This window comes from Apus apus, chromosome 2 (assembly GCF_020740795.1).
Source record: "Apus apus isolate bApuApu2 chromosome 2, bApuApu2.pri.cur, whole genome shotgun sequence".
Taxonomy (NCBI): domain Eukaryota; kingdom Metazoa; phylum Chordata; class Aves; order Apodiformes; family Apodidae; genus Apus; species Apus apus.
Window position 1 is genome coordinate 81687342 of NC_067283.1, and position 13816 is coordinate 81701157.

Here is a 13816-nt window from a genome sequence, read left to right on the forward strand (position 1 = left end):
AATGTAGTGAAATTCTAGTAATAGAGGTGTGGAATTTTCTTCAGCAATAACATAATGGAGTATATAAATTTCTAGTTCATTTTTGTCATAGGACTCAGGCTTTAGATATTTCTCACATCCATTTTTAGAGATCAGGGTGTACCTCCAGTGTCCTGTTGCTACAGATAATTGTGTACGGTGATATGTTGGCAGTCCATGTTTTAGGTTTTTCAAGACCATTGCTCTAATTTTGTTTCATAGAAGAAATTACTACTACTTCTTTAGTTTTTCAGCTCTAATTTGCTGTTGCTTTAGGTACTTTATTTACTTTATTTCTAATAAATATTTACCACCAAAAAGCTTACCTTTTTTTCTTAGTTTATCTGTAAGTGGGTTTTTCAAATACCACTGCCTCTGTTAAATAAGCTTCTGCAGTTGTCTCAAAGCCCATGTGTATATATATACACACAGTGCAGAATTACATAAACAATTATATCAAAATTAGCGAAGTCAAAATTAGCTCTGCATTTAAATAGGAGCTTTATCTAGAACATGCATTATATACTCTTCCAGTGTTCATTACACAAGTTGCCTTTCTTTGAAGAATGACATTTTACACAATATTCCTAACAAATTGTTATTTTCACGGTACCTTTTACTTTGATAATCTGTGTTATTCTCACTGTGTTTAATAGTAATTTAAAGGATGTCTTTAAGTTAGTATTAAATTACTGTAGTGAACCTGTGTAGCACATCAAAACTTGTTTCTAATATTGCAGGAGCTGACTAGCATATATTGTAAAAAGAAAAATTTTGGTACACTGAGGACTCACTGTAAGTCAGGCATGCATTGATTTCTTCTGAGGAGCCAAGCTATCACCTTCACTTGACCAAATAGCCCAGAACTTAATTTTCTTTGTAGCTCTGTCTCTGTGGTGGAGGCCTAAACTGAAGACATGACTTCAGGGAGAGAGGGAGGGAAGGTGAAAGGGTGAACAAGGAAAAAATTCTTAAAAGGAACCAGTCAACCATTATCATAATCCACAGCAACAATAGCAAGTCATGTAGGGAGTGTGTGTCCAATACACTGTGAAAGCACAAGCCTATCCTTAGGGCAGCTGTGAGAATCATATTGGGGTTGTTTAAGGGGTCTTGTACTTTAAGTGTTTCCATGGTTGATCAGACAGACCATTGAGAAAGTCTCAGGCAGTTGGGAGGGTGTCTGTTCTAGTAAGGACACAGAGTGTCCTTACTTTCATTTGGTCTCCTGGCTCTCAGAGTTGTCTTCTGTGGCTTACTCAACTTCCAGAAACGTAACATTTTCTTTTAAGATTTTTTTTTTTTTTTTTTAACCAGGAATAAAGCTTGTCACATCAGGAGTAACCAAGTGAGGCAATGATTGAGGCAGTGCTGTATCACTTTCTTTCCCATTTTGATGTGTTTCCTCCTGCCTTCCTGTCCTGTTGTGGACACAATTGCTAACTTAGGGGTGTCATTCTCTTGTCTGATATTATGTATTGAACCATATGGTGTGTTTTTCACTAAGAATTGTGAGAGTTCATCTAAAAAGCAGAATTTGTTTTCTGACTAAGTTCTATCTTCTTTTTTATTTATTGAAGTGCTTAGAAATTGAACCCACAGCTGTAGTAAATACACTTCTGGAGGTAAATGAAGGCTCATTTGCTCCTAAGCTAAAATGCACACACAAATAGTAGCTGCATTCTCCTCAGTGAGCCAGGCTTTATTTTATTTTTATATCCATGCAGATTAGAGGTTTTTTTATATTTTGATGTATGAACTTTTTTCAAACATGACATTATTTTTATATAATATATTAGTTTTTGCTTATTTCAAATATATTGAATCCCACTATTAGTTACTGAGCTGCTACCCATCAAGTGTTTTAAATGCTTAACATTTCCTATGATGGTATTTGACTGTCATTATGCCTTTTACCCTGTCTCTTTCTGTAGTGTGTTCAGAAATCGTGGGGCTAGTGCATGGCTTCAACTTGGAAAGTCTGGCAGCAATACTCTTTATCGTTTCCTGTTCTTACTTTTAGTTCTTTGGCATTAATGTTATACTGCTTCAAAATGAAAATGAGCTTGGATAAATGTAGAGGTGGTTTCTGGAAATACTCTTCTTTGATTAATACATTATACAATAGGGATGGCTGTGGCATAGCTACAAGATAGAGCAGACAAAGAAACTGCCTGATTGTCTGTCACCTCCAGATAGGCTCTGGATATTTGTTTGGACTAACTCTAAAAGGCTTTATGGTTAAACCTGTTGTCCTGCCAGGGACTCCTGGCTCTCTACCTTTACATTTTTTGTGACAGGAAATAGACTGAACCTGAGTTTTACTTATTACTGGCTCTTGAAAAACAGGAATGTTGTCCATAAAATCAGTGGAATTACTATTTGGACATAGGCATCTTCTCCAAGCTCTTACACAACCTACTTGTGCAAGTTTTCTCTTTCCTTCCTTTTATGTTTTAATGTTCGGGGAATGCTTTAAAAGACTAAACAGCCATTTGGTTGTCTAGGGGGGAGAATATTTAAGACAGTCAGTGTAGAGACTTTGCATTTTCTCATGGAATTTTCTGAATGACAGAGTAGTAGGGTTTTTTGTTTGTTTTGTTTTTTAAATGCTTATTATTTGCTCTAAAAATCAATATATCTTGGAAGGGAATTTAGAAAAACGAAATCCACATGGTGTGAAGGGATTGAAAGTGTTTCTGAGGATGGGAGCCCAGTCATTATTGTTTGCCAGGACTGTCTTTATTGCTTCAGGACACCTTTCTGTTTGACATATTTTAATACATTCTGGAAGTAATGGTCACTATTGTTTTTGTCATTCATCTCATGCTGATGTCAGTTGAAGTCTGGAAGCACACACTGGTAAGGCACAATATAACTGTGAAAAACAGTTTTGTTTTATTTTGGTTTTTAATTGGGTTGAAAACTGATTAAAAAAAAAAAAAAATTGGCCCAGTTTATCAAAACATCTGCAGGATTCATGAACAGCTTGTTGACTGAGCTCAACAGCAGGAGAAGCTGTACTCGATCAGTTATGCCCTCTTCAGCAGGTGAAATACCAGTTGATGGAAATTGCAATACGTGGTTTCAGGGGACATGTGGATAATGTGTCCAGATGATAGCAACATCAACAAAGTATAGAAAAAAAACATGGGCAGATGTTTGGCTTATTCTCTCTACATGGTTACATGTACTTAAATTCACTCTAATGGAGTTTATCTACTGTCACATTGTGGTTTGCTCTGTTACAGAAAAGGATTTTATGGTAGCCTGCTGATCTTACAAAACAGTTCACCTGTTGCAGCAGCCATATTTTGCAGTGTCTTAACTGCAGATTTTTTCCTTTAAAAATAAATAAACCCCCCAATCTTTCTTTCCAAACATTTGAGTGTTAGGTTTGTCTACAGTGGGATGAGTTGCTTTTTGGTTTTGGAATATAGCAGGTTATTCTTGTCATGAGACTGGGTACTTCAGACCTTCACAGACAGAAAGAAGATAATTTACATGGAATTCAAACTCTTAAAAAATTCTCTAGGTATATCTAATTGAATTATTTTTACTTTTGGGTTTTGTTTTCTATTGTTTATGCCAGGAGTATAGTCAATTCTGAAATTACTAAAGTAGAACATTGACTGAACTTGATCAATATAATATTAAAATACATAATAATTAAAAATATTTAGTCAGATTGTTGAATTATGAGTCATTGTTCTTCAGGTCCACATATGTTTAAATGAGTGGTGGTGAAACGAGCTATCCCGTAATCAGGAGGTGCTGTTGTCAGTGTGCAGATATGCATAGAGCATTACATGTTTGTTACCTGATTTGGTTTCTTCTGTCTTCATTGCCACTACTAGAATTCCTTAAAATTCCAAATCAACATGGCTTGCAAATATAGATCTAGAGATTTGTAAGATTAATTTAAAAAATTATCAAACAGTAGTTCAGAAGCTGATATGAAGGAAAAGGGGTTTTATCTTTTAGTCATTTAATGCAGCATCAAGTTAGCATCTGAATCAAACAGCAAAATTTTAGTATATAAGATCCAACATCTATTATGAGGACTCATTATTCCATATACATAGTAATATTTCCAAATGGTGGGGGTTTTTTTCATTCTTCCTAAACTGCTTGAAATGTTTCCCCGTTTTTCAACAGGCAGCATGTGCTGGTGTTTGTAATTAGATCCTTGGCATACAGTGCTTGTCATGAAAAAGTTAGCATTTTCAGTAGTTACGGTGTCATGGTATCTGAGTTATCCAAAGCTTCTCATTTCTAAATATTTAAAATTATAATTTAGATCACATAGTTGTTGTCATGCTAACAATTTTTTTCAGTGTAATTTCTCACATGACTGCTTCTCAGGCTCAAGTTTGTTTCACTCTAAATAATTTTGTAGCTTGCATTTCAGTGGATTTCTAACCCTGGAGTGTTTTTTTTTTTGGTGAAACATAGTTATTTGCCTGAAGTCCTGTATCCAGAGCCGTGTGTACTTAGTTGCTACTGTGATACCTGTCATCCTCTCAAGAAATAGGTGAGCGTGGTAGCAAACATGCCCAAAGTAGTGGTGTGTGTAATACCTGTCCATAAACTCACTAGCAGTTACAGAGCCTGTTTCACTGGTTTGAGAGGTGTGCTCTGTAAATTCAGGAAAGGAACCTAAAATCCTAAATATACTTAGTATCCATTTCAGCACACCTCCACAGAGTTATGCTCCCCTCTGTGAAGTCCTGACAGTAATCAAGCTGCCAAACTTCAGAACAGGATTTGTTTTCCCAACTGTCTCTTTGGCTGTAGGGGCTGTACATGGTGTTTATGGTAGTACTGAATCAGAAAGGGCTCCCTCCCTATTCCTGTCTCGAGCATGAAGTGAAAGAACAAAAGATAGGAACTGTTCTGCTGTGTGGAGGTGTGGAGCAGCTTAAATGGAATGGCGCTGATTTATAAGGGTTAAATTTTCAAAAACCTTCTCTCTAAGTGGAATTACACTGATGTGGAGGGGTTTGCTCTTCCAAAATAGGACATGGTAAATGGTTAGAGACACTTTGTATTTTGGTGTTGCTGTGCCAAACATTGTTGCAAGGTCTCTCCCCACTTTTAATGAATGTATTCAAGGGAGGGAATGCTGTATTTCTTTCTGTTTCTTGCTTTCTGACTTTGCTCTGCAATGGACATGAGCCAGAGAAATGTCTCTCTTGGTCAATGCAGTCTCTTGTTTGTAGAGACAAAGCAGAGTGACCAAAGTCAGTCCATCCCATTAAAATATTATTTTTCATGCTAATTCCAGTGACTTTGCTTTTGGAAATGTTATATACTTTGCCAGCCATGTAAAATGAAAAATAAGTCTTTACCAAATAGAAATAAAACTTGAGGAATGGGAAAGCAGCACAAAATTAGGAAAGCTTCAGTAAAGGTGAAATTTGGTTTAAAATCCTGACTTCGGTACACTAAATTTGTGCTTTCCCTTTTTAAGCCAAAGAGGAAATTACTTCATAAATTTCCAGCACTTGCTAAGTAATGTGTTTTATGTCACATTTTGCTTTGTAAGGTGGTTGGACAACCTAAAATAAGCAAGGAACATGTCCTGAAAATTAAGCAGTCTTTCTCCTATTCTTACAGTTTAGCATTGCCAGTGTTGCTGGTACTTGTGTATTCCAGGCTGCTGAGACTCTCCTGGACAGGATCTGAAATCAAAGTAGCCAGACTTATTCAGCACAGAGGCTTCTCAGGAGTATAGTCAGTGTAGCTTCCCAGGTGGAGTAGGGAAAGTTAGAATTCTGTATGGCACAGGCTATTACTGAAATTGGACAGTGTCCATGAACAGAGAGAAACGAACCTTACAGCATAAGACATGATGGACCATCCATCATCAATTCAAAAAATAGAATAATACTCTCAGATACAACTTTCCAAATCCATTCCTAGCCCTCAGGCACACAAGGAAAAAGTTAAAGCTGTCTCACTGGTCAGCTGGGGAAAACTCACTGATACTCCCTCTTTTACTGCAGAGGTGTTCTGGGAGGGAAAGTAGTTTTAATGGCACAGAAGGTTAATTAGTACTGTCTCAAGACAGCTGTCTACTCACATTTTTCTCCTTTTGGGGTAACACATTTGCCTCAGTAACGTTGGTAATGCTAGTTGCAGACAAGGGTATGCCAGAAATGTGCCCTTGTGACAAAGAAAGCCACCAGTACCCAGGACTGCTTTAGGAGGAGTGTTCACCTCCCGGCAGGGAGGATCCTTCCCCTCTGCTCAGCACTGGTGAGGCCATGCCTGGAGAACTGGGTCCAGTTCTGGGCTTCTCAGTTCAAGACAGATATGGACATACTGGGTGGTGTCCAGCTAAGGGCCACCACAGTGATGAAGGAAGTGAAACATCTCTCCTATCAGGAAAGGCTGGGAGAACTGGGAATGTTCAGCTCAGAGAAGAGAAGGCTCAGATGGGATCTCATGAATCTACATAAATACTTGAAGGGAGAGTGCAAAGAGGGAGTCAGCTTCCTTTCAGTGGTGCCCAGAGACAGGACCAGAGGCAATGGGCACATACTGAAACACAGGAGGTTCCCTCTGAACATGAGAAAACGCTTTTTCAGTGTGAGGTTGACCAGACACAGGTTGTCCAGGGTAGTTGTAGAGTCTTCCTTGGGGTGATTCAAAAGCTGCCTGGACATGGTCCTGGACTGTAGATGGTGCTGCTTAAGTGGGGTTGAACCAGATGACTTCCAGAGGTCCCTTTCAACCTCAACCCTCCTGTGCTCCTGTAAAGATGCCCGCTGTGTGTGATGAGTGGCTATGTGTGGTGCTGATAAATTGAGTCATGGTTGGTGAGCAGGTGGGGGATTGGAAATGGCAGGAGTCATCTTGCACCTTCGATATGTTGTGCAAGCATAGATTGCAATTCCAGATTCTCATTATTTCAGGCTATCCAAGATAATTCAGAAATGTCACATTTAATCTAATTTTTGTCTCTTGGACATTCAGCTGTGCAAATCATACGGCTTTGACAAAACAATCCCAACACATGCATGACCCTGAGATGTTGAAAGTCCAGTTGAGACTTTGGTACCACACATTTGGTGATTTGTGAAGTAAAAATGAGGTTCTCTTGTGCTATTTTAATTACTGTCAAGGGCACACCTCTACTTCCCCATACATCTGGTACAGAATTGCAGGCAACCCACCCTTGAGGACCTTGGAGGAGAAGGGAGCCAAGCACTTGCTGGCCTGTTGCAGATCTCCTTCCACTTACCTGCACAGCTGGGCACTTGAACTGCTGTATTTTGTTGTTTAAACCACAGCAGTACTCATCAGGCATGAAGGGGGGATTCCAGGTCACCTGTGCTCTTGGTCCCTCCCAGGCCTCACAGACTGCACGGTTGGCTTTGCTCCCACCCTTGATTGCTCAGGGTGCCTTGTCCAGGGAGATGGGAAGTAGCTTTGCTGGGGCCTGCCGGATCTCCTCACCTCACTCCCTAACCAGTTTGGTGTGGTTTTCCTGATGCTGCTATGGAAACAGTGCCTGCAATTCCTGAAGGGGAATATGTGTGGCATTCAGCTGCTGCCAGGTGTGGGGATGAGAGAGCCTGCATTTAAGCCAATCCAAGTTCCCACTGTGCGGAGAGAAGACAGATTTAAGAGGGGGCCAGGAGCAGAGCAGGTATGGCTCTAAACCACAGCTCAGAAGCCATGGCTGGAAATAAATTCAACCCCCCTTTCTGCTATTAAATTGGTTTTAAATACTAAATTTTAAATTCAGCAATTCTGGCTTGTTTTTGTTTACTTTGCCTTTCTTTTTCAGTACTATGATACCATGAACCAGTCTGTTCTGAAATGGGAGTTGGAACTCTGACCTGCTTGTTCTGCACTTGGGGTTGGAGACTTTAGTAATGTGCATCGTATGTGCCAGGTCTTGAACAAAACCATTGGGATCATCAACACTGCTGTAAGGTTCCTGCATTCATCACTCACGAATAGATACAATTTTGATCACTATGTTTTGCAGTAACAAAGGCTTGGATTTCAGATGACTTCTGCAATAATGTCAATGAAATATCCAGATTGCAGTCATAGAAAAAGTTGATTCATTCATTATTTTTACTTTCTCTTTTTTTTTTTCTTTCCCCTGTTTTCTTTCCCCTGATTCAATGAAAGTGACAAAGATTCCTATCACTCTCTTCTTTTATAATTGTATAATAGCAGAAATTCTGATATCCCTGCTTTTTGGAACATCCCTGTAGAGATGCTTCTGTTCATTTTAATCTACTGATAGTTTCTTGAATGGTGTTTTGATGGCAACTGACTAATCATTGAACTAAAATCTGTCCTGTAATTGTGCAAGCAGCACCATTATTTTAGTGAGGCTTGGTAATTCTGGAGTGCAGCAAGTGCTTATTGTGTGTTTCATTTCCCAGAGCCATCCCTACAAATCCAGTCCAGTATATTTCTTTTGTTCCATTCACTGCTTTACTTAGAATGAGTTGTGTAAATCTGGGAGTCTTTTTGTTTGTTTGTTTGAGGACTCAATAGCAAAACTATTTTGTGTTTGATTGAAAGAATGGTCCCAGTTTCTAATCTGGATGTTTTATGGATGAAAATCTGTTTTTTATATTAAAAACCTGATTCATTATGTTTTCTAGTCTATTTTTTGATAGCAATAAATGTGTTTCACTAATGAAAATGGCCATTGTTGGTCAGACAGCTTGTGTCCCAAGGTTGACTATAAGTATATGCTGAAGCAACAGTAAGAAAAGGATAAGAATATATGATACTGACTCTTAATATTCAAAAGCCACCTGTTTTCAGGTTTCCACAACTCAGTGAAGTTACAATGTGCTTAGTAACTATCAACAAGCATGCCTGTTACATATAAAACCATCTTCTTTCATTTCTTTTCAAGTCTTATTCTTAATTGCTTTACTTGATGTGGCCTACTTCTTGTTTTGAAAAAGCTAGTGAATGCACCATATGGAATTTTGTAGACCTCTGCCATGTCCTCCCTAAGCTGTCTCTTTTCCAGACTGAAGACTCCCAACTTCGTTGCTCCTTGTACAGAATCCGTTTCATACCTTTAATTATCCTTCTAGCCCTTTTTTCTTTCTTTTCAGTTCTGCCACATCATTTCAGACATGGGAACACCAGAAATTCACAGAATTTTCAAGATGCTAGCACACCATTAATTTATTCAGTGACATAAGACTCTTCGTGCTTGTGTCTTCTTAGGAAAGCTAGTGATCAAATGGTAGTGACATGACACTCCTGTGTCAGCCCATGGGGCTGTTCCTAGGATGACAGAGGCATTGACCACCCAGAGCTCCTGTGGCCTTCTTCATTGACCTCCACCAGGCCACAGGCCTGCAGGCCCTGGTTCTCAAAATGGACCTCTACCATCTTGATACTTATTGGGAAAGTAACACAGTGGTACATAGAACAGTGCTCTTCTGGACTGAATGCTTACTAATAGAGACATGTTTGAAGATGGGAAAGCCAACAACAGTGCTAACTGCAGTAACTATAGGAGTGTAGAGGCCAGAGGGCTTGAGAGGTAAAAGTGACAAATAAAAGACCTGGGCTTCAGAAGAACAGATTTCAACTCACTCCGGGAACTGTTAGAAGGGATCCAACAGGAGTCTGTTTTGGAGGACATAGAAGCTCAGGAATTTTGGTAGATTTCCCAATACAGATGTTTCTTGAAGCACAAGAGCAGTCTATCTCCCCAAGCAGGAAAAGGAGCAGACATAAAAATTAACCAGTTGGAAAAACACCAAGCTCCTAAGAAAGCTCAAATGAAAAAAAGAGCACTAGAGTGGTGCAAAAGGGGCAAACTTCCAAAGAGAAATATAGAAATACTGCTTCAGTGTGCAGAGATGCAATTAGAAGGCAAAAGATCATCTGGAGCTCAAACTAGCAAGAGATAACAAGAATAACATAAACATGCATGTATGTTAGTTAGGAAGCAGCAGAAAGATGTAGGCCTGCTGCTGAATGGAGGGCCAGCAACTCCATTAAAAGATGGCACAGGAAAGGCTCAGGCAACTCAGTCTGTCTTCACAGATAATGTCAGGTCCCAAAACTCTATTGAGATGCAACAACAAAGCAATTGGCAAATCACTGATAGTAGAGGGGGGGTCACCTGAGGGACCATCTGTACAAAGGGTTTAGGACAAATGTCCAGTGGCAAGTATATGCAGCCAACTATCTGCCACATCCAACATCCATGGCCAGACAGCTGTGAGCTGGACACTTCTACAACCCCTTCCCTCCACCAAGGTGACTGTAGGCCAGTCAGCAGATGTTGCTCATTCAGCACCATGAGCAGAAGTGTGTTCAGCAGCATGACCAGAATGTTGGGGAGTAGGCAGCTCTGCTCACAGTGCTCTGACTTTTGCATGGGAACTGTATATATGTAGGGTAGTTAACAAAAAACATTTTATAGAAGGAACATTGAGCAAATAAAATTAAAGAACATCAAAACACAGTTTTTAGAAGTGATGTTCAGGATTGTGACCTAAAACAAGCTGTTCATAATGCTTTTCATTGAGTTGCCTTTGTCTCACCATTAATTTTTCATGTTACTTGAGCTCCTCTGTACAAACAGTTTTCATGCAGAAATGAGACACCTGCTCCCAGGGGGTCTTGTCCCTGGTGCTGAATGAGCACCACCTGTCCATGGATGTACAGTTGTCCTGGTGGAGAGTCAGCATTGTAGAAGTGTCCAGTGGTTAGTTGACCGCATTCAGTTGTCCCTTTCCCCTGTACAAATAGGACAGGTACATTTCCTCTGTGACCTGGTAGAATGCAACTGAGGGTGCTGAGAGATTTGGGTGATATCATCTCAGTACTACTTCTTAACATCCTTGAAGGGTCATGGAAGTAGGGGGAAATCCTGTATGCCTGGAAAAGGGCAAATATTAGAGTCATCTATCAAAAGGCCAGAAAGGTAGATCCAGGAAACTACAGAAAAGTCAGCTTTAGATTTCTGGAAGAAAGTATTAAACTCATAGAAGCACTTCTAATCAGTTGAAAAGCATGTGAAGTTAGGACTGGTTTTGCTCTATGAGAATCACCTTCTGCTTATTTACAGGGAATTTCATCTCCTATTTTGTGTCCTGCTTTTTCAGGCTGTGCAAACTTCCTTCTGAAATTTTCTGTTGATGCCCTTCACCCTTACTCTCTTGCATGATTTTGTATTGTTGCCAAACTTGGTTCACTCCTTGTTTCAAGTCATTTATATATGCATTGAGTAGTGTGGAGCACAGAACCAGAACTTCACTGGTGGACACTTTCAACTCTGAGAATTTACCATTTATTTCTAGTCTCAGCCTCCTATTTAAGAAAGTACTTATCTATACAGAAGCTTTCTAAAGAAGTAGTTCATGTTTGTCAGCATCACCTAATTCTGTTACATGTTATAGACTCCACTAATTTGCTGGATATAACTGTCTGGCTTGATACTTTGTAGTCTTATTGATCTTCCTGGAAACAGAGTTGCATTCCAAGTCTTTCAGTTCTCAGGTACTACATCTGTTTTAAGCTATGTATTTTTTAGTTTCTGCAGAACTCTTGAGCAAACACCATCTGATCTTCCAATTTGATACTGTTTTTTTGTCAGGATGTATCTTGGTCTAGTTTACAGTTGCTTCAGTTTCAGGCAGATCATCTGATAAAACTGTCTCAGTGAGTCCAATGAAATAACAAAAGCCTTTCTAAAGGATTAATTTAGTTTCTCTTCAATGAACCGTTTTATATCCTGCTCATCCAATGCCTCTAAAGACTGTCCAGGCAGCTTCTTGCTCCCAATGCATTTGAAAAAAAGATTTGTTGTTTGCTTTGATACCTTTGGCTATTTGTCCTTTAGAACCATGTTATGCTGTCCTGTGTGTTTATGTTTAAACCTGTCAGCATTTGTGGTCCATTCTTTTCTTCTTTTAAAGATGTCTCTAGTGACTTCCTTTGCCCTCCTGTTTAACTGTACTAACTTCTTTTTGTTATGTCTTAAGCATTTTCTTGACTGCGTTGCCTCTCCGTTTCAAATATGGAGGCATCAAGTAGTTTCCATACTGCCTATGAGGGCTTAACTCTTAGCTTTACGCAAACTTTTTGATTTTTTTTTGTTACGTTTTTCTCTGTTTATGTAACTGCCAACTGGCAAGTCTTCTGCCTTCTGTAGGGATGTGGAGTCTGAGCACAGAACGATCACTTAAAGAATGGCTTCTTAGATGCACGATTTCAAACCATCTTTTGTGCATTACCTGAGACCAAGTCAAGAATTGTCTTTTCTTGTGGGCATCCTAAGCAGCTGTGATAGTATAAAAAAAATAACTCTATGTGCCTTGTCTCTCTGTTGCCTTTTGGTTTTATTTTTGTTTGTTTTAGGTTTTTTGTTGTTTTATTGTTTGTTTGTTTGTTTGTTTTGACTATACAAACTACAGGGGTAAGTGAAAACTCCCAGAACTATTGCATTCTTTACCCTTCTTTCAAAATATGTCTCTTGTCTTGGTGGACATATAGTAGTGCCAACTCTATGCTGTTTCAACCCATACAAATTCTTTTTATCCAGTGACATTATTTATTTATTTTAATTCTAAGCTTTTTGTCTAAATGCTAAGAATGTTATCCTGAACTGCATGTTCCTTACCTATTTGTTTTCAAACAGGTGATTTTTAGACTATAATTTCAGTATAAAAACCTTTTTGCTTTGTTAAAAAGATGAGCTATTCATACCAGAAATTAGAAGGAAAAGATCGTAATGATAATTCTTAAAACTAACATTTTCAATACTAACTGCTTTTCTCTTTCGTAAGTGTCTCTGTTTGACTCAGGTTTGACAACAATACTCTTGATCCCCTCCCCCTCCTACCCAGGTAGGGAAGGAGAGAGAGAAAAAGAGAAACTTGGCTGGATTGAAAAATACACAGCTTTAATTAAACACTAATGATAAAAGAAAATACAATTATACACAAACGTGTTCAGGAAATGTACAAAACCCCTATTGCCTCCCCCCACCCCAGCAACTCCCACAGCATCTCCTGAGCTGTGAACAGTCCCAAAAAGTTCCAGGCTGCTGCCGGAGAGAGCGCTGAGTGCTGAGGGTCAGGAGAGCTCGAGCCTGGGGGTCGATGGTGCTGGATGGATGGGAGTCCTCCCTGGACACTGGCCATAGATGGAAGAGAAGGGAAAAAGAAGCAGGAAGGAAGTTGTCTTCTGTGATCTCTGACCTTCCTCTGAGCCTACGTAGATATATGGAATGGAATATCTGGCCAATTTTGCTGTCTGTCTAACTCAGCCTCCTTCAGGGGGGGGTCATAGATCTCCCCGTAGTGTCTGAGCCAGCAGAGTGAAGGTGTGACCTTGAAGACCCAGCAGTTAGAAAAACATTCCACTGTTTTCAGCCTTAGTTGGAACACTCTGCTACTAGTTGAAAGAAAGCTTACTAAAGGAAAAAAAAAAAAATCAGTAAAAGGAAAACTGGCTTCATCCTGGCTCAAATGAGGACAATAAGGAACAATATGAATCTGTTGGCAATTTCCTGAATCTATGGTATTTCTGCAGGGTAGCCAGAAAAGGAATGAATTGCCTAATCATTTTACTAGTTCTCTTCTTTTTAATAAAAGATGTAATTAAAGAGAAAAGATTCAAAAGCATAGTTCGGGCTATTAAAGTTAACTGCTGCTGCCAGAGAATCATCTGTAAGACGAAGTGTGCAAATCTCAAGGGTTTGCAGTCCTTGAGTTGAAATGTTTTAGTCCGAGCTGTTTGAAAGCCTGTTTGGTTTTTTTTTGTTGTTGTTTGGTTGGTTGTT

General features: G+C 39.3%; 1 protein-coding gene across 9 annotated transcripts in view; it reads left to right on the forward strand.

Annotated features, from left to right (window-relative positions):
• Window positions 1-13816, forward strand: part of CTNND2 (catenin delta 2) — a 646650-nt gene that overhangs the window by 229034 nt on the left and 403800 nt on the right. Inside the window, exon 1 of one of the 9 annotated variants that reach the window (XM_051610843.1) lies at window positions 7913-7960. The exons of the other annotated variants lie outside the window; for them this stretch is intronic. Coding sequence (XP_051466803.1) covers window positions 7916-7960 — 45 coding nt within the window. The 5' untranslated portion in view covers window positions 7913-7915. Of the gene's footprint in view, window positions 1-7912; window positions 7961-13816 lie in introns of those variants that run through there. 9 annotated transcript variants of the gene reach the window in all.